This window comes from Siphateles boraxobius, unplaced genomic scaffold, assembly GCF_051911475.1.
Source record: "Siphateles boraxobius isolate OS27281-9 unplaced genomic scaffold, OSU_SipBor_1 1, whole genome shotgun sequence".
Lineage (NCBI taxonomy): Eukaryota > Metazoa > Chordata > Actinopteri > Cypriniformes > Leuciscidae > Siphateles > Siphateles boraxobius.
The window spans coordinates 7372773-7400760 of record NW_027508699.1 but is presented as its reverse complement, the minus strand read 5'-3'; the positions used below and the strand labels follow the sequence as shown (position 1 = coordinate 7400760).

Here is a 27988-nt window from a genome sequence, read left to right as displayed (position 1 = left end):
TGAACCAAAATAGACTAGCCTATACTTCTCGATTTTCCACTACCTATTTCTCATTTTTATTTTGAAATGGGCTGTTCTGTAAGACTGAATGTGGATTGCATGACATCACGGCTCCATTCAAAGACCACCTGATTAAAAAAGGAGGAGAATCCACGAGAAGCGTCGCATCCCGACGGTACCTCTGGCGTGAAGATGGCGGTCCCAGCTGCGAGCAGCCGGACCGGATCCGTTAGCAGCCTGGGGAACAGTCCAACCGCAGCACCGGCAGGCTTAAACAACAACAACCACAAGCTGTGGTGCTGCCACGAGCTGGACTTCAGGTCCGGAGTGAAGATCGAGGAGCTCAACCGACTCATCCATGAATTCAGCAAACAAGACCAACGAGAGTATGATGACCAGAGGGCACTGGAAATACACACCGCCAAGGATTTCATCTTCTCTATGCTCGGTAATAGCATCTTCAAACCTATTAATATTTTGTTCAAATAATCATAATTGTTATTCATTAGGCCCATAATTCATTAGCCTATTATTCTGTTTTAAGTGAAAAATAATAGGTTATCTGGTATAATGGTATGCTATAAAGAAATGGTCAGATGTACTGTACCAATAATAAAAAAAATTCACCCGTATTTCACATGTAAGAGGTTTTATATTAATAGATCTATACTATATTAATCTAAGTTCTAAAATTATTTTATCTTAATTTGCATAGGTTGATCGTTGTATGGTGAAGGTGTGTTACAATATGTATGGTGCTTTATGCAACATCTTAGCATCTTACATTCTCCAAACACTGAATCCATTTTGGTCTCTTCTTAAGCGGGTTTATCTTTGACCTCTTGCAGAATAATTCCACAGTAGTCGGATGAATGCATGCCCCTAATCTACTATTTGAAGGGATCAGAATGATTATGTCCACATGTTGAATCCCTCTAACCGCTTACACATGAAAAAGTGAAGTTTACCTTTGACAAAGAGCAGAAGAGCAAACATGTTGCATAAATTAATAATTTCATTGTATATATTGGGGTTAGTTTAAAAGTAAATGGAAAAGTGAATGACTTGAGTTCAGTTAGAATTTAATAAGCTGAAAAATATATCACTAATTACAAAAAATATAAATGACAGTACAATAATTTTAGGTTTCTATTGTGCAATTACTTTATCAATAACTTAAACTATCAATACTAGCTTCAAGACGTTGAATCCTTATATTAAAGGGATATTTCAACCTAAAACTAAAATTCTGTAATCATTTACTCACCCTTAAGTTGTTCCAAACCTGTATGAATTTATTTCTTCTGCTGAACACAAATGAAGATATTTTGATGAATGTTTGTACCAAACTGTTGATGGTAGCCATTTACTTTCATAGTATGGACATAAAATACTATGGAGGCCAATGTACTCCTAGTATATGCGTGTTTATTTGTTAATCTTTTTATTTTATTTAACTAGACCTACATGTCTAAAAATAGTTGTATGACTAGTCTAAAACAGATTAAGAAGTGTTGATATTTTTAACAGAAATTCAATAAGCCTGTCCAGCACTGGGTTTATTTCTAAACTAGGGGGAAATGGGTGTAAGGAGGCATTCAGGCAATTATGGGAACCCATCCATTGAGGCAGAAGTAATGTACAGCTTCCTCTCATTCTGTTCTCACACTTTCACTCACTGCCATTCACCCAGCTCAATTCAGAAAGCAGGAGGCTGATTGGCCTGCAGTGTCTGTGTATGCAAATGAGACAGATGGAACAAAAGTGACACTGCATATCTTTGAGAGTTGGAATCTCTGTGGGAGACAGATTTAAAGAATGATGGGTGGAGGGATGTGGGAATAGTTCGGGTTTTTGCTAAACATCAGGGGGAATTGTTGGAAGGAAGATTGGGAACTGATCTGGGAAGAACTGGGAAAGTACTAATGTCTATTGTTTTATATGATATATATATATATATATATATATATATATATATATATATATATATATATATATATATATATTAGTGTTGTAATAAGTAAACTTTTCTATCTGTATACGTTTTCGATATCGAAAACTTCTTAGTTTTCTCTCAGGTGTTTACTAAATTCTTTTGAATTATATTGCCATGTAAAAAGTATTTGAATGGGTTCATATCATCAAATATAAATTTATATTAGACTATGGAAACCAGAGAAAAATAAAGCATTCTTTTAAAATCATTATTTCCTTAATTTTATTTGGAACAAAAATGCATCAATTACCTATATTGTCCATGTGAAAAAAGTAATTGTCCCCGTAATCTGGAAACCATCAATACAACTACATTTCTGTAAAACAAATGCAGTGTTCCACTATAAGAACGACATTCTTATAGTGAAACATGATGGTAACAGTGTGATTATATGGGGATGTTTTTCTGACTTTTTTCTCAAAGAAAAGCTTAATTTCAAGTCTTCCAGAGTCGCGGCAAAAGCTGATTCGAAAGACCGCTGTTCGCCAGCAGCACCAGCCATCTTCTTTGTTTTTAAGTAGCAGGGAATTCATGCAGAACCGTCGCAACTCTGCCGTCATTATGTTAACCCCGCCCACCGACTCTATACACGATTTGATTGGCCTGACTAGAGTTTGGTTTTTCCAGCTCGCAAGCCAACGGAGATTGAGATTTGCTAGATGACACTGGTTGCAAAATAAAATTTGCTGCCGCTGGGGTGCGTCTAGATTTCTAGGCTACCAACAGAGATGAGCATGGCTTAAATTTAGTGTTTTGCCAGCCAGATATCTGGTTTAAGGGGGAATTTATGCATTCTCAGTGATATCTAATGCATACACTCACCGGCCACTTTATATCTTTCTAGTACCGGGGTTGGACCTCCCATTTTGCTTTCAGAACTGAAACTGATCAAGTGAGCATAACACTCAGCAGTAGATGTTCGAAAAAACAACACAGTCTGTGCTGCCCTACTTTTTGTAAGGAAATTTGTCATTAGAAGTGTTAGGAGATATTAAAAATATACAGTAAATGGCAAAAGAAGGTAAAGAAAGTTACCATAGTGAGTGATTCCAATGACACTGAGTCAAACTGCCCCATTCAGGGAACAGCTATAAATATTTGAGTGCATCCCCATCCTCAATGGGGACAGATGAAAGCTCAGCTTGTGTGAGCCTGGATGCTTAAGAAAAATTAGACATGCTTGAGAACATTAAACCGCCAGCTGCATCCTTGCTCAGCAGCAACCCTCTGTGCCCTAAAAGCCAGTATAGGCACACAATAGAATGTGAACAAATGTAAATGTTACGTTCTTCCTTCCTGATGCTTTTACCTTGTGCTGCTGGTGTCAACTTTCAGGTCCTCTTATTGATCCACTGGAAATATATGCCAAAAGAAAGTGCTCTGCTGTTTTCATCAGTGAAGAGGAAGAGCTTTTGGTCATGTGACAGGAAGCTTAAATTGTTCAATATTATGTAATTAATCTTAAACATGACAAGAGTAAAAACTAATCATTTTTATAGTATAGTATAGAAACAAATGCATCCTAGACAAAAAATAACAGTAACACTACAATAAACTTCAATTAATTACCATAAGTAAATCCATTAAGTATCATGATCTAACAATGAACATTTTATTTATATAGGTTAATGTTAATTTGTATAAATACTAGGGTTTAAAAAATAATTTTTCATGCTTGTTCAATGAACCACAAACAATTATTGGACATGCGACTGTGGAACAGTCCTTAAAGGGACTATGTGTAGTTTTGTAGGTATTTAATTATCTAAAATCAATATTTTTATTCATAAATATGTCCTCAATGGTGTACAAATACCTCTGCCAATTATCTGACTTATCCTCGTAAACGTGGAATTTATTATATTTATATACATGAGACGGCTAGGTCCACGGAGGCTTCCATGTCGTTCCGCCATCTTGGAAAACTATAATAGCAGAGAGGGTCAAAAAGTACTAGGCCAACGCGTTTCCACAACTGCCCCGGCAAGTTTAAAAGGCTGCATTGCACTGTTATTATTCATACTGTTTGTTTCAAACATTCGTTTGTTGGTTGTGTCAAGTTGCAGTTTGTTTGAAATAACAAACCTGTTCACTTGAAGGAAAACTCGACGGAGTGCAATTAGAAGACATCCTGTCATAGCTTTTTGGTACATAACAGCTACCGTAAATGCAACACCCATTTGAAAAAGCGAGGCGCTGGAGAGCACAATTCGTTTGAATGCAAAATACAATTTCACCGCTAGATGGTAAAAATTCCTACACAATGTCCCTTTTAGACACTATCAGTTTACAGGCGGTAGACAATGAAGGTCACAATGAAAACAACTTGGGACACTAAAGAGACCTTTTTACTGACTCTGAGAAGCACCAGGAGAAAAATGGCCAGGGTCCCTGATAAGCTGCGTGAACATGCCATAGTCCTGCTGCAGGAGACATGAGGACTGTAGATGTGAGCAGAGCAGTAAACTGCAATGTCCGTAATGCAAGATGCCTAAGACAGTTACTGTCACACAACCTCAACTACACTAACACTACACTTCCCAGCATCCCTCTTGTTTCTCACCTGCGCACACTTCTGCGCACTCATCTACACACTTTAAAGAGGCACTTCCCCTTCACTTCCTTGTCTGATCTCGTCCTTTCGTGATCACACAAGACTCCACCTAAACCTTACCTGTTACTACTTACCTCGAAGATTCCTCATATCCGATCATCTGCTTGCTGTCATCCGTCGTCAGTCATCTGCCCGCTGTATCCACAGCCATCATCTACAAACAAGAGATAAAGATTATCATCCAGCTAAGTTCATCCAGTTCAGATTCTTCTATGTACACTCTATACCTATCATGTAACATATACCTATCATCTCTACTGTTCCACTCTGTGCCACTTGCAGTGACCTCACCCTTATGGAGGGATTTTGGTGAGGTTTGGATTAGAGGCTGACATTTTTTCGGGAATCCCACGGGTCACGGGATTCCCGTGGGATTCCTGCAGGATGGGAGTCATCTTTGCTATCAATCACGGGATTTGGACGGTACAGGATAAATGGTTAACGGGAGCAGACGGGAGCGGGAATCAACCAATAGTAAAGACGACAAAAAAAGAAAAAAGTAAATGCATCATTTTGTAGTTTCCTTTTAATACGCCTACAATGTAACGCAATTAAAAAATAACTACACGACCCAGCCGTCCCAGAAGCCATCAGTGCTTTTTGTCACGGCTTACCGCCGAAATTCAAAGAGCAGTGATGGAGGGAGCTAACAGCCGCGGAGAAGTCGATGTGGCAAAAAATGATTTACAGCGCAAAGTCAGAAGTAATGACATGTCTATTAAGTTCACAGAACTGGTCGGAAAGTCTGAAATATTAATTAAGTTTATGAGAGTAGAATGTGACGGTGATAGCACAATGTACGCTGCTTGTAAGACATGCTTAGTCTTAGTCAAGTGATTCAGGGACGAGCGGTCTGAAGAAGCACACTTGCAAGGCAAATTCGGGAAAGAATCAGGCAAGCATCGCTTCGTTCATCAAGCGAAAATTGCCGTATATGGGAGCGGTACAGGAGCGGGAGTCAGTTTAAACAGGAGCGGGATGGGATTGGGAGTCAATTTACCAGGAGCGGGATGGGATGGGATTATTTTTTAAACTTTGGTCTGGGAGTGGGACGGGACAAGATTTCTTTCTATGGGAGTGGGACGGGACAGGAGTGAAAATCCACTCCCGTGTCATCCTCTAGTTTGGATAATGAAATCCGCTTGGTGATGCCGCGAGGAGACCCTGTATGGATGCTAGTAAGTTATATCAACTTTGCGCTCCGGATAGATGGGTCCTCGTTCATCGTCGGCAGACCACCCGTCCAGAGTCTCGTCCCACCGAGACCACCCGTCCAGAGTCTTCACGTCATGTCTACTGAGCCTGAGCTTCTTCACGTCATGTCTGCCGAGCCTGAGCTTCTTCGCGTAATGCGTGCCGAACATGAGCTTCATCATTTCAGTCCTGCTGAGCTCCACGTCATCCCTGCCGAGCCTGAGCTCCACGTCAGCGCTGCCGAGCCTGCGCTCCCCGTCATTCCTGCCGAGCCTGCGCTTCACGCCAGTCCTGCCAAGCCTGCGTGTCACGTCAGTCCCGCCGAGCCAGAGACTGTTTCTCGTCATGCCCTCCGAGCCAGACTGTTCAAGACATGCACGCCGAGCCAGAGAATGTTCACGTCAGTCCCGCCGAGCCAGGGATGTTCACGTCATGCCCGCCGAGCCAGAGACTGTTCACGTCATGCCCGCCGAGCCAGAGACTGTTCTAGCCTGATCAGCCTCCACTGAACCCTCACCTCCGGGGGGTCCATACGTCCTCGGCCATAGTGGCCAGACCGGGCCCCCACGGAAAGACCGCCCGTCCAGAGTCTCGTCACGCCGAGACCACCCTTCCAGAGTCTCAACCTGCCAAGCCCGAGCCTCTTCACATTATGTCTACCGAGCCTGAGCTTCTTCGCGTAATGCGTGCCGAATCTGAGCTTCATCGCGTCAGTCCTGCTGAGCCTGAGCTCCACGTCAGCCCTGAGAGCCTGAGCTTCACGTCAGCCCTGAGAGCCTGAGCTTCACGTCAGCCCTGAGAGCCTGAGCTCCACGTCAGCCCTGCCGAGTCTGCATGTCACGACAGTCCCGCCAAGCCAGAGACTGTTCATGTCATGCCTGCCGAGCAAGAGACTGTTCACGTCATGCCCGCCAAGCCAGAAACTGTTAACGTCATGCACGCCAAGCCAGAGCCTTCTCCGCCCTAGCCATCTGCTCAGCCTGCTCCGCCCTGTTCTCCTGAACTGCCGGAACCATCCTATTATTGAAAAGCATCTCTGTAGAGAATCATATCACTAAAATTATAAATAGTTTTGAAAAATTAAGTTTTTTTATTGCAACTTCAAAAATTATTAAAAACGTAATAAATGAGACCGAAGTGGAGTCGTGGCAAAGAGAATCCCAGGTGGAGCTGGAGGGAAGGCAGAGCCAGACGGAGCTAAAGGTGCTGGTTGGACAACGTCTGACCAGAGGCTGAAGGGAACCAGCGGAGGTGGGGCCGATGAACTGGCTGATTTGGGAACAGGAGGTGGGAGAGGGAGGCTGGGCGGGCACTCAGGAAACATATGAAACACTAGGCTGTGCATGACCAGCGGGCAGTGTTCAAACTATACCGTGTCCTTTGGGGGAGCCCATTTTTTTTTCAACTGGGGGGGGGGGGGGGGTTCGTGCACTTGCGTGTGTCGAGGACTGAAGCGCCTCTGCAACACAATCTTATTGAAAGTGCATATACCACGAATGTTATTTCTCGTGCCAATTATATGCCAAAAATGGTTTTAGCGTGCATATGCTACGCACTGAAAACCCCTTGGGTAGGTTTAGGGTGGGGAGTGCATATTACACGCCATAAAGTGCGTATCATATGCACGCGAAAACTGTGTAGCATATAGCATGCAAAAACTATTTTTAGCGTATAAATGGCACGAGAAATAACATTCGTTGTATAGATACACATAGATACACACTTTCATGAGATCGAGCGGAATGCGTGGTGCTGCGCTTTGAAACCCATTCATTTCAAGGACTTCCAAAGAAACATAACAGCTACAAGTGTATGCACTATGCAAGCACTATATACAGGATTCACCCTATTATACTTTATCGACACAAATTGATAAGTCAAACAGCAAACAGCCATCCCCAAATAGTCTATAGCTACATAGGCTGTCTTTGAGTTCACTTGAACAAGGGTTAAATTACTCGTCAAGCTACAGAAGAATACCATAATTCCTCTGTTCTATTAGGCCTAAGACATCGAGAGTCACGCAGACCTATAACAACCCAGCCAGAACACATAATTGGGAATAACATGCCTTACCTCAACACAGAATGGATTTCAAGGACTTCGCGCGCAGATCAATGGCATCCAACGTTTATATTTTTTGAGTTAACATGTACTAAACATGACTGCCATCACACCTCGATGCTCATGACAAGAATAGCATGTATAGTTATCTTTGAAGTGAATTAGGTTTAAATCGCCGTCATGCAAGAATTAATGATATTTTTGGTATTTTACACATACTACTCCACGATGGTCACATTACACGAAACTGAAATTGCACGTCAAAATAAAACTTTGTTAATATTTTTTGAGACCCCCCAAATTTTCACGAATCATGTTTTCAGGGGAGCCCATGTCTTATTAAGGGGAGCCAAGCTCCCCCTAGCTCCACCGTAGTTCGCACCCTGCCATCGGGGAAACAGAAAAATCTAGGCTGGGTGGGACCAGTGGGGAAACAAAAAACTCTAGGCTGGGTGGAACCAGCAGGGAAACAGAAAACTCTAGGCTGGGTGGGACCAGTGGGGAAACAAAAAACTCTTGGCTGGGTGGGACCAGTGGTGAAACAGAAATCTGTAGGCTGAGTGGGACCTATAGGGAAACAGAAAACTCTAGGCTGCGTGTGACCAGTAGGGAAACAGAAATCTCTAGGCTGGGTGGGACCAGTGGGGAAACAAAAAACTCTAGGCTGGGTGGGACCAGTGGTGAAACAGAAATCTGTAGGCTGAGTGGGAACAATGGGGAAACAGAAAACTCTAGGCTGGGTGGGACCAGTGGGGAAACAGAAATTTCTAGGCTGGGTAGGACCAGGGGGGAAACAGAAAACTCTAGGCTGTGTGGGACCAGTGGGGAAACAGAAATATCTAGGCTGGGTGGAACCAGTGGGGAAACAGAAAACTCTAGACTGGGCAGTACTAGCAGACAGGGGAATTACCTCCTCAAAAAATCTAAACAGTTTCCAGAGGCCAGGCAGAACTCATTCCCAGCGGCGAGGTGGTGGACAGGGATTCCATCCATGCCCTCGAATTCCATTAGTATTCCCTTTAGGACGGGGTTGTTGTCGACTCACACACCTGGCCAGATTCTCAATGTGGTTCGTGCTCCAGGGCGATGTCTGGCGCAGATGGTCTCTGGCGTGTTCATTGTGACAGGCTTATCTCCACAGTCTGCGGTGGAATCAGGCTGTAGCTCCATCAGGCTGTGTGAAGGCTGATTTGGATCTGGGTCTGGAGTGGGACTGGTGTTTTCCAATGGGCCAATGGTGAATTCCGAGTTCAGTACCAGTATCCACTCCACACATGCGGCAAAATCCTTACGTGGACCACTCCCTGGGAGGCATGCCCTTGACCTGGTGATGTAGAAAACGCAAAGTGAGCGTTCTGGATAGTGAGTTATGCCGTTCACACTGCACGATTTTCAAAGTAGTCAGGTCACTGTTCTTTTCACACTGCACGACTATCTGGGGTAGCATTCAGTTGCTGTTGTGTCCACACTGCACGATGGATCAGCAACAGGAGGTTTCACATTGCATGACTTTAGAAAAGAAAGAATCACCGAAAACTTCTGTCTGGTCTGCAAACTACGTTTCACAACCAAAACGCACACGAGAAGTAATAAGGAAATAACGCAAGATCACTCGTGCGTAAGACCGGAGTTCTGCAGCGCAAAACCTGTCAGCGAGCGAAAATCAGGCCTAAAGTCGTGCAGTGTGAACTTGGCATTAGACACGTCAACTCCAAAAAGTCCTGGTGTGTGACTCAAGGGAGCAGTCATTCTGTTCCAGGCATAAGAGGTGTACTGCTGGCAGGTCCACATGTGAGAGGAAGATGGAAAAAAAGAAAAAAAAAGAAAAAATCCACTTAATTGGTCAAATCACGTGGCTGTAATGAGCCCAAGACTATAGAGTATCAAACAAATACTCTTTATTTTAAATTCACAAGGAAAATCAGGAGACAAACGGAGACAACAACCACTAAACACAGACTAGATTGGACAAAGAACTGGAAAGCACAGGGAGTGTTACTTTTTCACAACAAGGATGTGCTAAAAACGGAAAAATGTTTTGTATCTTCACAAAGCCAGAACTATTCACTGTAATCCCAATTTTAGAAAGTTCTCCTCGGATATAAAGTCCTTCGAAAACATATATCGTCCTTGAGTCTCTTGTGGAACCTTTAATTTTTCATAACAAAATGTTATATTTTGTTGATTTGTGTAATTCTTATAACCACTTGTGACGATGTCCGTATGCCGCCTCCCACCCCCCTTGTTTCTTAAGAACCCCCCCCCACCTTGTTTCTTACTGTTAATATCTGTATCCTTTCATTTGCAAAAAAGCCTATAGACTAAACTGGTAATACGCATGTGCAGGACGTTACCGTTTTCACAGATTCGCATATTTGTCGTTTACATAGAAAGTATAAGGGTATCGTTTTCAAAAACGTGCATTTTTGCTTTTTCAGGCCACCAAATCGCTGTTGTCGTGTAACTGAATGGGCAAAACGTATAAAAAGTCTTCTGTTTTTAGTTGAAAACGGAGTCGTGTAAACAGCCTTTAATGAGACTATGAGGGAACTAAGGAGTTAATTAATTAATAACAGGTGAACAGAATGAAACATGGACAAACATGGAAATTATTAAAACTTAGAATGACAGAACTATAAACACAATAAATAGAACATAATCCTGACACTTATGAACTGGGATTACATTATAAATTGCTATAGTTGTTGCTACAAGGGCAAATAGGACAAAACAAAACATTTTCTTAAATATTTATTATGTGCTACTTGTTGGTTTGACAATAAAATATTCATTTAGCCAACACTTTTATTCATAGTGACTTACACATGAGAAACATCACAAGCAAAGTAATATCAATAGAATAGTTGTATTGAACAGAATTATAGGAACTTTTGAAAGAGATATTTAATTTTTTGTACACTTATCATCTATAAGAATCTTTGTTACGATGTACATTTATACCATATATACTCTGTTTTTTCTCTGTTTCAGGCATGGTGCAAAAGCTGGACCAAAAGTTGCCTGTTGCCAATGAGTACCTATTGTTGTCCGGTGGTGTGAGAGAAGGTGTGGTGGACATGGATCTGGATGAGCTTGGCATCTATAACCGTGGCTCTGACTATGACATGGCCTTCACCCTGTTGGTTCCTGCACTTAAACTGCACGACCGGAACCAGCCTGTCACACTGGACATGCGCCACTCAGCACTGGGTCATTCTTGGCTCAGCTTGCGACTTTTTGACGAGGGTACAATTAACCGTTGGCGAGACTGCTGCACGCTGACTGACCATCTGAACGGCACCACCAATTACTTCTTCTCACCCACACTGGTAGCTGACTGGTTCCAAGAAGCTGTCGGACTGGTACTGATGGAGTTACAGCGCAAGCCACAAAGGGGAACCCCAAGAGTGGAGCGGGTCGAGCGTCACAGCACGCTGCTGTCTATGGTTTTAGGTGTGGGCAGCAGTCGCATGCTTTATGACATTGTTCCTGTGGTGTCTTTTAAAGGCTGGCCGGCGGTTGCTCAGAGCTGGTTGATGGAGAACCACTTCTGGGATGGCAAAATCACAGAGGAGGAGGTCATCAGTGGCTTCTATCTGCTGCCTGCCTGCTCAGCCTCTGGTTGCCAGGAAAACGAGTGGCGTCTCTCCTTCGCCCGCAGTGAGGTGCAGTTGAAAAAGTGCATCTCACCAGGCCTCATGCAAGCTTACCAGGCGTGCAAGGCGATAGTTGTAAAGCTGCTGGCTCAACCCACAGCTATCAGTCCCTACTACTTACGCAGCATTATGTTGTGGGCCTGTGACCGACTACCTGCAAGCTATTTGTCACAGGAAGACTACGCTGCACACTTCCTGCTAGGTCTCATTGATGACCTGCAGCACTGCCTTGTCAACAAGACCTGCCCTAACTATTTCATCCCGCAGTGTAACATGTTGGAGCACCTGTGTGACGAGACCGCCATATTTCATGCTCGTAAGCTAGCACTGGTACGCTCGGATCCGGGCGAACACCTGCGCTCCGTCATCGAACAAGCCAAGGCGGCCAACAGACTGACGCTGGAGATGCAGCGTCGCGGGAGTTCCTCAGGACTGCCCTTTCCGCTGGCGGATCCTTCAGCAGATCACCAGCAGCCAGATGACCGCTTGGCCAAGAAGCTACAGCAGTTGGTGACCGAGAATCCAGGCAAGTCCATCTCTGTATTCATCAACCCTGACGACGTCACGCGACCTCACTTCCGTATTGATGACAAGTTCTTCTGAAAACGTAGGTATATTTTCGGTTTAACCCGAGGGGTGTGCATGGCACTGTCCAGAAAAATGGAGCTGTGTCCTTGTGCCTGCTTACATCAGACTGGAGAGGAACCTCTGGAGGAAACGACTGCAACAGTTCTATAAGACTGGCCTTACTGAGTGGAAAATCCCAATTATTTGCAGGGGATCAGGGGATTTCATATCATGGTGACTCTGAGAAGAAGAGCTGTGTAAGTCTAGCACTTTCTAGACAATGATTTACATAGTATATGAAAATATAACTGTAGTAAAGGTTCAGTGTTGGTGTGATGGAAGAAGACAGGGGTCGGCGTGACTGGGACTCGTACACTTTTATTTAGTTAAGAAGAAATGCGCTGTGCGCGCTCTAACATAAATCAGGTTCACGTTCAAAATATCACTCTTTCCACTATATCCAATATCACTCTTTCCAACATCAAACATCACTCTTCAGCGTCCAGCTCACGTCTCGTGCACGAGTCCCCAGTCCTTCTCTCTCCCGCTCTCTTGCAGCAGCCAGCTTTTATGCGATCTCCCCACGCCAATTACTGCAATCAGAGACAGGTGTTCGTCATTTTGCACTTGACCTACTTACTCACCGCTCGGCTCCGTCGTTGCTCTCGCGCTACAGACTTCGCTGAACCACGCCCCCCTCGCCACATACCCCCACCGCCCGACTCAGGCCGGGGAGCCGTCCGGCCTGCAGCCTCCCCCCTCTCCCCCCTCCTCCTGGAGAGGAAGTCAGCCACAACCATCTGTGCACCCGGCCTGTGGATCACCTTGAACTTAAAAGGCTGTAAGGCCAGATACCAACGGGTGATCCGCGCGTTGGTATCCTTCATGCGGTGGAGCCACTGCAGGGGAGCGTGGTCCGAACAGAGGGTGAACTCTCGACCCAGGAGGTAGTAGCGGAGGGTGAGAACGGCCCACTTGATGGCTAAAGCTTCCTTTTCAATGGTGCTGTACATAGTCTCTCTCTTCGAGAGCTTCCGACTAATGTACAGCACCGGCCGTTCTTCGCCCTCTATCTCCTGGGACAAGACTGCGCCCAGCCCCCTGTCCGACGCGTCAGTCTGTAGGGAAAAAGGGAGAGAAAAGTTAGGAGCCTGTAGGAGCGGTCCGCCACATAGAGCAGCCTTTATCTGGGTAAAGGCCTGCTGACACCGCTCCGTCCACTGGACAGTATCTGGTGCTTCCTTTTTAGTCAGATCAGTCAGCGGGCTAGCCAGGTCCGAATAATTAGGCACAAACCTCCTGTAATATCCAGCTAGCCCCAGGAACTGTCTAACCTCCTTTTTGGTCTTAGGTCTTGGACAGGTCGCAACTGCTGCGGTTTTATCAATTTGGGGACGCACCTGTCCATGACCCAAGTGGAAGCCCAGATACCTAACTTCCACGCGCCCAATTGCACACTTCTTTGGGTTGGCGGTGAGCCCCGCCCCTCGCAGCGTCCTGAGGACAGCTCGCAAATGCTGCATATGCCGCTGCCAGTCGTTACTATAGATGATAATGTCATCCAAGTAAGCAGCAGCATATGCAGTATGCGGCCGGAGAATTCTGTCCATCAGGCGCTGGAAGGTCGCGGGAGCCCCGAACAAGCCGAAAGGAAGAGTAACAAATTGGTGTAATCCAAACGGCGTCGTGAAAGCAGTTTTTTCTTTAGATATTGGAGATAAGGGGATCTGCCAATACCCTTTTGTCAAATCCAGTGTCGAATAAAAACGAGCGGTACCGAGCCGATCAAGCAATTCGTCAACCCGCGGCATTGGATACGCATCGAATTTCGACACAGCATTCACCTTGCGATAATCCACACAGAACCGGACGGAGCCGTCGGTTTTAGGCACTAAAACTATCGGGCTTGCCCAGTCACTGTTGGATTCTTCTATTACCCCCATGTCCAGCATAGCTTCTAATTCATCCTGAACTACTTTCTTTTTATGTTCAGGTAAACGATACGGCCGGCTGCGTACTATTACGCCCGGTTCGGTCTCAACGTGGTGCTGAATGAGATTTGTCCGACCAGGTAGGGGCGAAAACACATCAGCAAACTCTGCTTGTAAATTACGTATGTCAGTGATCTGGGACGGTGAGAGGTGGTCTCCGCCAAATGCCAGAGCGAGAGATTGGGATTTTGAGCTCGCTTCTGGACCGAGATCCTCCTCCCCACTTACCACCGTCGCCAGCATCACTGACTCCGCCTCATTCCATTTTTTAAGGAGGTTAAGGTGGTAAATTTGATGTGCCCCGTCCCTATCTGATCGGACAACCTCATAGTCGAGGTCCCCGACTCGCCGTGTGACCACAAACGGCCCTTGCCACTTCGCGAGTAATTTAGAGCTGGATGTGGGAAGCAATACAAGGACTTTATCTCCCGGTGCAAATTTGCGTAGTCTAGTCCCCCTGTTGTACAGCCGACTTTGCTTGTCCTGAGCCTGTAACAAATTCTCCATAGAGAGCCGCCCCAAAGTGTGGAGTTTTGTTCTCAGGTCCAAGACATACTGAATTTCGTTTTTGCTATTCGAAGGTCCGTCCTCCCAAGCTTCTCTAAGCACGTCCAGCACCCCGCGGGGCTGACGCCCATAGAGAAGCTCGAAGGGGGAAAACCCCGTGGAGGCTTGGGGGACCTCGCGTACAGCGAACAAGAGGGGTTCTAGCCACTTATCCCAATTTTTGGCGTCTTCCCGTACGAACTTACGAATCATGGATTTTAACGTGCGGTTAAAACGTTCCACCAAGCCGTCTGTTTGTGGGTGATAGACGCTGGTGCGAATCGATTTAATGCCCAATAATTCGTACAGTTCGCGAATAGTGCGTGACATAAACGCCGTGCCTTGATCGGTGAGAATCTCTTTCGGGATTCCTACCCGGGAGATTAATTGAAACAGTGCGCTCGCCACGCTTTTAGCGGAAATATTGCGAAGCGGCACTGCTTCTGGGTATCGCGTTGCATAATCCACCAGGACTAATGCAAAGCGATGCCCCCGTGCAGATCGTTCTAATGGCCCGATGAGGTCCATTCCAATTCTTTCGAAGGGGACCTCCATTAAGGGAAGAGGGCACAAAGGTGCTTTTGGGTTGGCCGGTGGATTCACCAACTGACATTCACGACAAGACGCGCACCACTTGCGCACGTTCTCGTGAATGCCCGGCCAGAAAAATCGGGTCATTAAACGATTTAGTGTAGCTGCCTGCCCTAAATGACCAGCCATCGGATTACAGTGAGCCGCCTGGAAAAGCATTTCCCGACGGCTCTTTGGAACTAATAACTGAGTTGTATCTTGCTTTGACTGGGTGTCTTGGGTCACCCGATACAACTTATCTTTTATGATAGCAAAATAAGGATATGAGGGCGGTCGGTCGGGGTGGAGGGGCTGCCCGTCGATCGTACGGACCTGGTCAAACGCATTTTTAAGCGTCTCATCTCGGGACTGTTCCAGAGGAAAGTCATCACGCTCTGAAAGAATCCTTCTTTCAACCGCGTTCCGAACCTCTGGGACAGATACCGAGGGCCCCGGCACAGCCTCTCCAACCTGAGCGACCGCTCCCCTCTCCTGCTTCCTTTTTGTCCCAGAAGCACCCGCACACAAATAACCCAATAGTGTTTTAAACCCCGGCCAATTGGTCCCCAAAATTAACGGGTGCCGGAGGTGTTGGCTAACGGCCACCTCCACACTATGCTTTTGGCCCCGAAATTGGATAATGACTGGCATTAAAGGGTAATCCATCACCTCCCCGTGCACACACCGAACCCTAACCGTGCGGCTCTTATCCAATGCCTCTGGTTGTATCAGATTTTGATGGATGGAGGTTTGGTTACAGCCTGAATCCACCAAAGCCTGATAGGTACCCCCCTTAATACTCACAGGTATTTGGTACAACCCAGCTTGATCGGGGGCAGCCTGCGGTGTGTCAGGGACCCTGACCAGTGTCCCCACCTCCATTACGGGGCACCGATCGATAAAATGTCCAGGGTCCCCGCAACGCCAACAGGCCGGCCCAGTCCTTCCCGCCGCCCCAATGGCGGGAAGTGGGTCAAGCGATTGGCGTGGGGAGAGCGGGGGTGCAGGAGGCGCAGTGGCAGAGGCTGTTCCCCTGGACGGCGTTCTGGGTGCGGGAACAGGCTCAGCCGTAGGTCCGGTCCTCCAGCGGGGCGCTGGCCTGGGCAGGAATCCTCCACGGGACCTGGGTAGAGGGACAGGGCGAGAAGAGAGAGAGAGAGAGAGAGAAGCTGCTGGAAGGGGTTCGCCGACCCCTGGGCACGCCACCATCTGGTCCTCCGCCAACTGGATGGCCTGGTTCAGCGACGTCGGGCGGTGGCACTGGACCCACTGCGCGGTCTTCCGGGGGAGCCGCGCGACGAATTGCTCCAGTACCACGTGGTCTATAATTCCCTCGACGTCGCGTCCGTCGGCCATCAACCACTTGCGGCACGCGTCCCGGAGCTGCTGCGCAAAGGCGAAGGGTCGGCCGGATTCCCCGAGCTCCAGTGACCGGAACCGCTGTCTGCTCTGCTCCGGGGTCCGGCCAACCCGCTGCAGAATGGCGCGCTTGAGGTCTTCATAGACCAGGAGGTTCTGGACTGGCAGCTGTTGTGCGGCGATCTGGGCTTCTCCGGCCAGCAGCGGGATCAGCCGCATCGGCCAGTCCGTGGACGGCCAGCCCCAGGCCTCGGCCGACCTCTCGAACAGCTCGAGGAAGGCTTCGGGATCGTCTCCTGGACCCATTTTGTGGAGGTGCATGGGCTGGGCCGAGGCTGGAGCTGGCGATGATGGTGTGGCCCGAACCTCCTGGTCCATCCAGCTCCGGAACTGCTCACGGTCCTCCTGCTGGGCCCGGAGGAGTGTCTCGAACCGACGCTCCTGGTGCTCCTCCATGGCCAGCAGGGCCCGATGTTGTTGCTGGTGGAGTCCCGCGAGCGCGTGGATGATGTCCGCAAGTGGGGACGGGGGCTGTGTGGCGGCGGCCTCTTCTTCCATCCCGGGTTTCGGCACCAGTGTAGTAAAGGTTCAGTGTTGGTGTGATGGAAGAAGACAGGGGTCGGCGTGACTGGGACTCGTACACTTTTATTTAGTTAAGAAGAAATGCGCTGTGCGCGCTCTAACATAAATCAGGTTCACGTTCAAAATATCACTCTTTCCACTATATCCAATATCACTCTTTCCAACATCAAACATCACTCTTCAGCGTCCAGCTCACGTCTCGTGCACGAGTCCCCAGTCCTTCTCTCTCCCGCTCTCTTGCAGCAGCCAGCTTTTATGCGATCTCCCCACGCCAATTACTGCAATCAGAGACAGGTGTTCGTCATTTTGCACTTGACCTACTTACTCACCGCTCGGCTCCGTCGTTGCTCTCGCGCTACAGACTTCGCTGAACCACGCCCCCCTCGCCACAATAACATAGTTCCTGTAGATGGTATTGTTATTCTGATGAAAGGTCTGTTGTAACAAACAATAGAATACAACATATGTTTTGCATCTGTGCTGACTGAGATAACACATTTCCATTTCCGTATATCACCTCTTTATGTTTGTGGACAATTAACATATCTTGTTATTTATTTAGAGTAAGCAACAAAAAAATATGTCAATGAAAGCCAAACCTTTTCTATCTATAGGCGATTAAAATCATATTCCTTAAGTGCAATTAAAAAATGTACATTAGACTGAGGTTCTTGAATTGACAAAAACGTTATAACAATGCAGAATTGTCTAAAGTGGGGGTGCTTGACTTAAAGCCCTGAAAATGTTGCTGCTATTTAAGAATAAAAGGATGTTATTTTGTTTTTGAATTATTGTAAGTGAATAGCAGCTATTCAATATAAGCCCACTTATCATTAATGTTAAAGGGATAGTTCACTGTTACTCGCCCTCAAGTTATTCCAAACCTTAATAAACACAAAGGAAGATATTTTGAAGAATATTTGTAGCCAAACAGTTGTGGGGCACCATTGACATAGATTTTTTTTTTCCATACTATGGAAGTCAGTGGCAACTGTTGGTTACCCATATTCTTCAAACATATCTTTGTGTTCGGTAGAAGAAAGAAATGAATAAAGGTTTGGAACAACTTGAGGATGAGTTAATGATGACAGAATTTTAATTTTTGGCTGAACTATCCCTTTAATTGTGTCTCAAACAAAAAAATACAGAGTAGGACATCAATCGTGTAGTTTGTACTGTACCTCAAAAAATCTAGCTTGCCTGTGTTGTTCCTCCAGTAAATAAAGAATTGTGCATTGTTTTGAAAGCTGTGTTGGTTTGGAACTTTGATTTGTTTGCTTGGTCAAAATCAGTCCTTTAAAATTGTTATTGTTAAATGTAAATGATTGCATACGTAAATAATATATAACGCAATAAATATTTAAAACAATTTATATTTAGACAACAGGACATTTGAGCTATGCTGTAAGCACAGGAAGGAATCATATGCATCATGGAAGTAAAATTTATGTGGCATATTTATGTATCAATTTATGTTACATATGTAAGCAGATATAATGGTGTATTTACATTTACAAATATTGTGTAATTACAGGAATATTGAACATATGGAACAAGCTTTGCTACCCCAATGTCCATTTACTTTCTCCATGATCTTTTAATTAAGGCAAGGTTTTCCAAATCTTCAAAACTTTGTCTAGTGTCTTATTATTTAGTAAAAAGTTAATTTTGGCCTCATTACTTGTGTATTTTCCTTTGAACTTGACAATAAATGCAAGGGTGCAAAGGCTTTAGGTTCCAATAAATTGGCTGATTTTGATAGTTCTACATCATATTCGTCACCACTGGACACCGCCATGTACTCTGTACTGTACCGTGCTTGTTTCATACCAACATACACAGTGAACTCCACCGACACGCTGAGTCAGCGCATTCAGTGACATAATATCCCAGTCTGCACCTTTCCACACAACCACAACATCCCAGTTCCTGATGATGAACAATTGCATATATCTACATCACAAATAGACACATCCACACAATGCTGACATGTGCTATAAGCATTATGTACCTAGAGATTCTGTAAAAAACTAATCTTTGAGAGGTCATTAAAATCGACCTTTGTGTTTGACATGACACTGTGCCTCTGATACCAGAACAGAACACTGAACTCTTATAGCAGCATCTAGTTCTTTTTTTAACAGCTGATGTAACATAAGCCGTTATTCCCCTGTCCCTGTAAACTGCTGATGTTGCAGTTCTTCGCAGTTTGATCAATGAGATCATTACAATTATAGCATTCACATACATAAAGAGAAAATATGAATGTTTAGTGAATAGAGAAGGTACGACATATTTTAAAGGGATGTGACATTCAGAATTGAACCGAGAAAGTCTTTTAAATTAAATTTCTGAGGTGGAAAACAGGATGTAAAATTTGAATGTAAAAAATTTAAATGGAATGAATTCATATATCCATAGATTATAATTCATTGTAATATATAATCCATAGATTCAAATTCAAATAACAATATTTATTTTGTCTTTAATAGCAAAATGAAAATGTATTAATGGCGATTATCTATTGATATCAATTGTGTTCGTTTACAGTACTGAACAGTTTAAAGAAATAAGCCTATTGAGGAAAAATATATTCTACATGTCACAAATACGCATTATTAATCAATTGAACAAATGTTATAATTCAGGTTTTGTGGAAAAATGTGTATGGCTGTGCTGAATTTAATTTCCAATTCAACATCAAACACATGAATTTCCTATTCTTATGAATATGTCACTTATTCTGTAACACTTTACAATAAGGTTCATTAGTTAATGTATAAACATGACCATGAGCAATACATTTGTTACAGTATTTATTAATCTTTGTTAATGTTAGTTAATAAAAAATACAGATGTTCATTGTTTGTTCATGTAAGTTCACAGTGCATTAACTAATGTAAACAAATACAACCTACAACAATTTTAATAACGTATTAGTATGTTGAAATTAATATTAACTAATATTAATAAATGCTGTAGGATTGCAGTTCATTATTAGTTCATGTTAACTAATGTAGTTACTAATTAACCTTAATGTAAAGTGTTACCACTTGTTCAAACATATGCTTGGTTGTATTCAGTTAAACAGGGTAATTATAACCAGACGCAGTGACTGTGCTGTGGTAATGATTATTCACTCTTGGCAGCCACACAAACAAAGCGTTTCAGCGCTACAGAAAGTCAGCTCCGTCGACAGCAATTAATTATTATCTCTTTCTCTATCTTTCTTGAACACACGTTCATGCACGAGTACAGTGCACTCCCGCCCTGTGTGTCCGGAACACAAACTCTCTCATAGCCTACTCATTCATCAATAGCGCTGTGTAAAGACTGCTCTGTGCTGCTCGACTACTGCGAGGTTCAGCACACTGTACTGTATCTGCCCTTTACGCATCCCGCAACAAAAACTGCAGCCACGAGAGATTCCTCCAAAACACCGCGCAACATGGATAAAGGAGATAAAGGTAAGAAACTTCCAGAGTCATTGACGTGTTTTTTATCACGCCGGGATAGAGTGAATGCGCTTTAGGGGTTTTCGGGGAAAGTGGACTGCGGAAGTGTGCTGAGCTCAATGCAGTATTCGGACTTTAAAGCTTAGCGAACTGCAAAATATCCGGTACATGTGGACATTCTGTTAGGATGGGATGATTTTTAATGCTGTGTAGTTAGTGTTGAGTGGGTAGATCAGATGATATATGAGCATTAGGCTTGAGAGAGTGTGTGCCAAGATACAGGCAGCGGCTGCTTTCCTTTCCCCCTGTGCAGATGCTGAGCAAACCAAAATCCTGTAAACACAAAGCACAAAACTCACTGTTTCGTTACTCGAATTAACTATAAGTTGACTTTTTTTTTATTCCAAAGCCTACTGTGATATTTCATAAATTTGAACAGGAGTTTGTGTGCCTTTTTGTGTGAATTTATTTGTCAACCAGGGGCTGGGCCAGCTGCTCCTATAAAAAGTGCTGGTTGTCCCCTTTTTGGGACACATGAATGTGTGATGTGGATTTTGTGGCACTGAGCCCGCCGATCAGCATGCCAGGCATCCAAGCAAAAAAAAAAAGAAAGAAACTCTCTCCATCACCATGTGCTCTGCAATGTTGATGAGTGATTTATTTAAAGGCAGAGAAGATAATCCACTATCAGTTTATGTTAAATAAAAAGGTTCTATTGACGTTAAACTGGCATATTACTTCAGGGTTGTGAGCTTTTGTTCTTATACTTTGACTGACTCCGTGTCAAAACAGACACACACGGGGAAGGTGGGGATAGAAATAATGTGTGCATTCACAGTGTAAAGGTTTTCTTAGCTTCATTAATCCTGAAATCTTTCTGCTGACCTACACATCTTTTCTGTTTGTCCATCGTTTTTTTTTCATGAAGAAGTGCACTCCATCCTCTACATCTTGCTGCCTTAATATAGTTCTCTATATAGATCTCTCTATAATATAATTCTCTCTCATCTCTTTGATCTCTTCTCTTTATCCAACAACAATATTCATCATTCCCAATCCCACATAATTTCATTTTCTATCTATCTATCTATCTATCTATCTATCTATCTATCTATCTATCTATCTATCTATCTATCTATCTATCTATCTATCTATCTATCTATCTATCTATCTTGGTAAGTTCACCCAAAAATGAAAAGTCTGTCATTAATTACTAAGCCTCATGTTGTTCCAAACCCGCAAGACTTTCATTAAAAATTAAGATATTTTTGATAAAATCTGGGCTATTTCTGTCCCTCCATTGACAGCTGCGCAACTTCCACTTTGATACTTGAAAAAGTTTATAGATTGTAAAACTAATCCATATGAATTGAGCGGTTTAGTCCAAAATTTCTGAAGAGACTTGATCGCTTTATATGATGAAGAGATTTGATTCAGGCTTTTATTCACATATAAACATATATTGCTGTGCTGCGTAACATAAGAATGAAGCTCAATGGTTATTGCAGAAGCTCAAACATGCTGTGTAACACGAGAATGAACCTCATTGGTTCTTGCAGAAGCTCAAACGTGCTGCGTAACACAAGAATGAACCTCATTGGTTCTTGCAGAAGCTCAAACGTGCTGCGTAACACGAGAATGAACCTCATTGGTTCTTGCAGAAGCTCAAACATGATGCGTAACACAAGAATGAACCTCATTGGTTTTTTGATGAAGCTCAAACGTGCTGCGTAACAGAAGAATGAACCTCATTGGTTCTTGCGGAAGCTCAAACGTGCTGCATAACATGAGAATGAACCACATTGGTTCTTGCAGAAGCTCAAACTTGCTGCGTAACACGAGAATGAACCTCATTGATTCTTGCAGAATATCAAACGTGCTGCATAACACGAGAATGAATCTCATGGGTTCTTGCTGAAGCTCAAATGTGCTGTGTAACACGAGTATGAATCTCATTGGTTCTTGTGGAAGCTCAAACTCGCTGCGTAACACAAGAATGAACCTCATTGGTTCTTGCGGAAGCTCAAACTCGCTGCTTAACACGAGAATGAACCTCGTTGGTTCTCGCAGAATCTCAAACGTGCTGCGTAACACGAGAATGAATCTCATTGGTTCTTGCTGAAGCTCAAATGTGCTGCGTAACAAGAATGAATCTCATTGGTTCTTCCAGAAGCTCAAACTCGCTGCGTAACAAGAATTAACCTCATTGGTTCTTGCTGAAGCTCAAACATGATGTGTAACATGAGAATGAACCTCATTGGTTCTTGCAGAAGCTCAAACAACATGATGCGTAACATGAGAATGAACCTTATTGGTTCTTGCAGAAGCTGAAACATGATGCGTAACACAAGAATGAACCTCATTGGTTTTTTGATAAAGCTCAAACGTGCTGCGTAACAGAAGAACGAACCTCATTGGTTCTTGCAGAAGCTCAAACTCGCTGCGTAACACGAGAATGAATGTCATTGGTTCTTGCAGAAGCTCAAACGTGCTGCGTAAATCGAGAATGAACCTCATTGTTCTTGCTGAAGCACAAATTCACTGCGTAACACAAGAATGAACCTCATTGGTTCTTGCAGAAGCTCAAACGTGCTGCGTAACACGAGAATGAACCTCATTGGTTCTTCCAAAAGCTCAAACATGATGCGTAACATGAGAATGAACCTCATTGTTTTTTTGACAAAGCTCAAATGTGGTGCGTAACACAAGTATGAACCTCATTGGTTCTAGCGGAAGCTCAAACTCGGTGCGTAACATGAGGATGAATCTCATTGGTTCTTTCAGAACTCAAATGTGCTGTGTAATATGAGAATGAACCTCATTGATTCTTGCAGAATCTCAAACTTGCTGCGTAACACGAGAACGAACCTCATTAATCCTTGCAGAATCTCAAACGTGCTGCGTAACACGAGAATGAATCTCATTGGTTCTTGCTGAACCTCAAATGTGCTGCGTAACACGAGTATGAATTTCATTGGTTCTTGCGGAAGCTCAAACTCGCTGCTTAACACGAGAATGAACCTCATTGGTTCTTGCAGAATCTCAAACGTGCTGCGTAACACGAGAATTAATCTCATTGGTTCTTGCTGAAGCTCAAATGTGCTGCGTAAAAAGAATTAATCTCATTGGTTCTTGCGAAAGCTCAAACTCGCTGCGTAACACAAGAATTAACCTCATTGGTTCTTGTGGAAGCTCAAACATGATGCGTAACACGAGAATGAACCTCATTGGTTATTTGATGAAGCTCAAACGTGCTGTGGAACATAAGAATGAACCTCATTGGTTCTTGCGGAAGCTCAAACTCGCTGCTTAACACTAGAATGAACCTCATTGGTTCTTGCAGAATCTCAAACGTGCTGCGTAATACGGGAATGAATCTCATTGGTTCTTGCTGAAGCTCAAATGTGCTGCGTAACGAGAATGAATCTCATTGGTTCTTGCAGAAGCTCAAACTCGCTGCGTAACAAGAATTAACCTCATTGGTTCTTGCTGAAGCTCAAACATGATGTGTAACATGAGAATGAACCTCATTGGTTCTTGCAGAAGCTCAAACAACATGATGCGTAACATGAGAATGAACCTTATTGCTTCTTGCAGAAGCTGAAACATGATGCTTAACACAAGAATGAACCTCAATGGTTTTATGATAAAGCTCAAACGTGCTGCGTAACAGAAGAACGAACCTCATTGGTTCTTGCAGAAGCTCAAACTCGCTGCGTAACACGAGAATGAACGTCATTGGTTCTTGTAGAAGCTCAAACGTGCTGCGTAACACAAGAATGAACCTCATTGGTTCTTGCAGAAGCTCAAACATGCTGCGTAACACGAGAATGAACCTCATTGGTTCTTCCAAAAGCTCAAACATGATGCGTAACATGAGAATGAACCTCATTGTTTTTTTGACAAAGCTCAAATGTGGTGCGTAACACAAGTATGAACCTCATTGGTTCTTGCGGAAGCTCAAACTCGGTGCGTAACATGAGGATGAATCTCATTGGTTCTTGCTGAAGCTCAAACATGATGTGTAACATGAGAATAAACCTCATTGGTTCTTGCAGAAGCTGAAACATGATGCGTAACACAAGAATGAACCTCATTGGTTTTTTGATAAAGCTCAAACGTGCTGCGTAACAGAAGAACGAACCTCATTGGTTCTTGCAGAAGCTCAAACGTGCTGCGTAAATCGAGAATGAACCTCACTGTTCTTGCTGAAGCACAAATTCACTGCGTAACACAAGAATGAACCTCATTGGTTCTTGCAGAAGCTCAAACGTGCTGCGTAACACGAGAATGAACCTCATTGGTTCTTACAAAAGCTCAAACATGATGCGTAACATGAGAATGAACCTCATTGTTTTTTTGACAAAGCTCAAATGTGGTGCGTAACACAAGTATGTACCTCATTGGTTCTTGCGGAAGCTCAAACTCGCTGCTTAACACGAGAATGAACCTCATTGGTTCTTGCAGAATCTCAAACGTGCTGCGTAACACGAGAATGAACCTCATTGGTTCTTGCTGAAGCTCAAACGTGCTGCGTAACACGAGAATTAATCTCATTGGTTCTTGCGAAAGCTCAAACTCGCTGCGTAACACAAGAATTAACCTCATTGGTTCTTGTGGAAGCTCAAACATGATGCGTAACATGAGAATTAACCTCATTGGTTCTTGCTGAAGCTCAAACGTGCTGCGTAACACGAGAATTAATCTCATTGGGTCTTGCGAAAGCTCAAACTCGCTGCGTAACACAAGAATGAACCTCATTGGTTCTTGTGGAAGCTGAAACATGATGCGTAACACGAGAATGAACCTCATTGGTTATTTGATGAAGCTCAAACGTGCTGCGGAACATGAGAATGAACCTCATTGGTTCTTTCGGAAGCTCAAAAGTGCTGCGTAACATGAGAATGAACCTCATTGGTTTTTTGATGAAGCTCAAACGTGCTGCGTAACACGAGAATGAACATCATTGTATTTTTTACAAAGCTAAAAACTTGCAGCGTAACATGGTATGAAAATTTCATATCACGATTATAGTGACCGAAATTATCGTGATTATCAATATTATCACGGTTTTGTTAAAACAAGATGAAAGTGTTAAAAAAGAACTGATGCTCACACTGAAAACATTTCAACAAGTTTTATATTTAGGAATCAACAAACAACAAATAAAACAAGCAGCTCTATGCACTTTTTAAAGCAAGATTCTGTGGCATTTCCTTCCTTATAATGCCGTCGTCAATAGCAACATATTATAACTCAGCGCACATCCATGCATCACAACGGATGCGCGCTCTCATTTCATTCAAATACAACTTGACATATTGCGTCTCCGTTTTTGATTGTATTGAAAATGAAATCGCAGTTGATTTATTGTTTACAGAATTTGATAATATTGTTGTGATCATCTTGTCTGGACGAGTTTTGTAAGCTGTACAAAATGGATTTAACAGCTAAGAATAGAGACATTAATCTCTATTCAATATGTCCCCGTAATTATGTGGTAAAAAGAAATCGGTGTTATAAGTGTACAATGAATATACATTAATATCTCTTAAATGTCACTCTTAATAGTCTTGTTTGAACTTGTTCGTTCGTCTTTGGCTCAAAGCCACTTGCTGCGAACTTTTCTTTGCGGAAGCTTCACGTTTATTTCAAGTGAGTGAGATAAAATATTTCAACTCAAAACAACATTTTGTGCCCAATTATTTCCCAGATGTAGTTTTAGTATTGAAGTCAAAGTTAACTTGCCTTGCGTCCGCTACAACAGTGGATGATGGTCACACAGGACGACTCGGCAGATTTGAAGTGTTTACCCTAGGGATGGCGAAAACTAAAAATTTTCTTGACCGACCACCGAGCCGCATTAGCCGGTTGAAACCGGTTAACCGATTAGTTTAAAATATCCAACGCTATTTGAAAAATAGCCAATTTCGAGCCGCGCCTGCAATTTCGCAACTCTGTCGCATCTCTCTCTGTCTCCCGCTCACACACACACACACAAACACACACACACACACACACACACACACACACACACACACACACACACACACACACACACACACACACACACACACACACACACACACTGCCCCGGCGCCGAGTAGGAGGTCTCTGCAGAACAAAAGTGGGCGTTTCTAAATTTGTGGGTGTTTTCACACTGGTGGGTGTTTATAAATCATGCAATGAAAAGGATGCCCTTCTCCCGACCCCACCCCTAAGGCCGTGTGTCCACCAAAGTGTTTTTTCACGCAGCTGGCGTAATATTCCAATTGTTTTCAATGGGAGCGCCGCGTTTTTTAAACGCCATGAGCGTAACGAGGCGCTGAGCGTGTATTTAACGCTCAAGCGCTGAGCGCCCGGCGTTTTTTACTGGTCGCGAAAGTTGAAAAATGTTCAACTTTGGGTAAAACGCTGCGCTCATCACTGTCACTTTTTACACAGCCGTCCAATCACAGTGGAGGAGGGGCGGGACAAATACCACACGACCAACTGTCACAACATTCTTTCTGTACAACGTCAATCAGCAGAGCTAACCGAACAAAATGGATGAAAAATAAATTTTTAGTATGAAACAAAATTATCTGCGAAATCAGTTACAAGTAAACTGTGCTGCGGATATTCTGTATCATAGCAACGAATCGTCTCAACTGAAAAAACGCAGCGCTGCCAAAACGCTCTCAAGCGCCCACAGCTAGGCGTTTCAGCAGAGCGTCCAGCGTTTTCAGCCGGCTAAAAACGCTTTGGTGGACACACGGCCTAAGACCTACCCACACTGTGACGTGGGCAAATCAGGTAACGCGGTTGAAAACGCCCCTCTGTTTATGGCCTCGCCCCCTGATTTGGTAACTCCTATTACCGTCTGCAGAGACCTCTATTTGGAGGCGCCGCGCGTCCACTCACGTCACTTTTTTAAAATCCCCTACTGCGCGAAACATGAGTCCCGCAAACGCGGCGCCGAGGAGCTTGTATGTAATCGGAGGACAAATGGCTCTTTAGTTTTGAAATGGTTTGGGTACAAGGTGCTCGCGTTGAAAATAAAGTCGTTAGTCTAGCGTTAGAAGCTCATTTGAAACATTGCAGCGGCTCATTTAAGGAAATGACAGCTCCGAAGAGACTCTGCTTTAGTTTGAGGTAACGTTAGTCCTAACAATAATAAAGAAAGATGATGATCATCATCACCTTATCTGTTACCACTGAAATGTAGATGTAATGTATTTCTACAGTATTACTACTGTATTTAAGCACTGTATCACACAATTAAGTTGCAACTTACTGTGTCATTCTTTTTGGTGAAATGGTCCCACACACTACTTTTCTTTGCACGCTTCATCCTGTCGTCTGCCCTGGCTCTAACCTCGAGTGTTTTAGCCTGTAGCCTGTTTACCTTTCCC

General features: G+C 43.9%; 2 protein-coding genes across 2 annotated transcripts in view; both read left to right on the top strand.

The window, feature by feature from the left end:
• The first annotated feature begins 90 nt into the window (after positions 1 to 90).
• On the top strand, positions 91 to 18816 carry mb21d2 (Mab-21 domain containing 2). The gene is made up of 3 exons (XM_077248646.1): positions 91 to 448; positions 10860 to 12404; positions 17540 to 18816. Exons 1-2 carry the CDS (start codon positions 193 to 195, stop codon positions 12125 to 12127), a joined length of 1524 nt encoding a protein of 507 aa, XP_077104761.1. The 5' UTR covers positions 91 to 192; the 3' UTR covers positions 12128 to 12404; positions 17540 to 18816.
• A 1637-nt stretch (positions 18817 to 20453) lies between these two features.
• fgf12a (fibroblast growth factor 12a) overlaps positions 20454 to 27988 on the top strand; it is a 144019-nt gene continuing 136484 nt past the window's right edge. Inside the window, exon 1 of the mRNA XM_077248704.1 lies at positions 20454 to 20606. Coding sequence (XP_077104819.1) covers positions 20588 to 20606 — 19 coding nt within the window. The 5' untranslated portion in view covers positions 20454 to 20587. The remainder of the gene's footprint in view (positions 20607 to 27988) is intronic.

Bases quoted from the DNA above. Each gene is read 5' to 3' on its own strand.
- mb21d2 (XM_077248646.1), top strand. From the start codon at position 193: ATGGCGGTCCCAGCTGCGAGCAGCCGGACCGGATCCGTTAGCAGCCTG. The intron at 449-10,859 runs GTAATAGCATCT...TCTCTGTTTCAG, and splicing joins TTTCATCTTCTCTATGCTCG to GCATGGTGCAAAAGCTGGAC.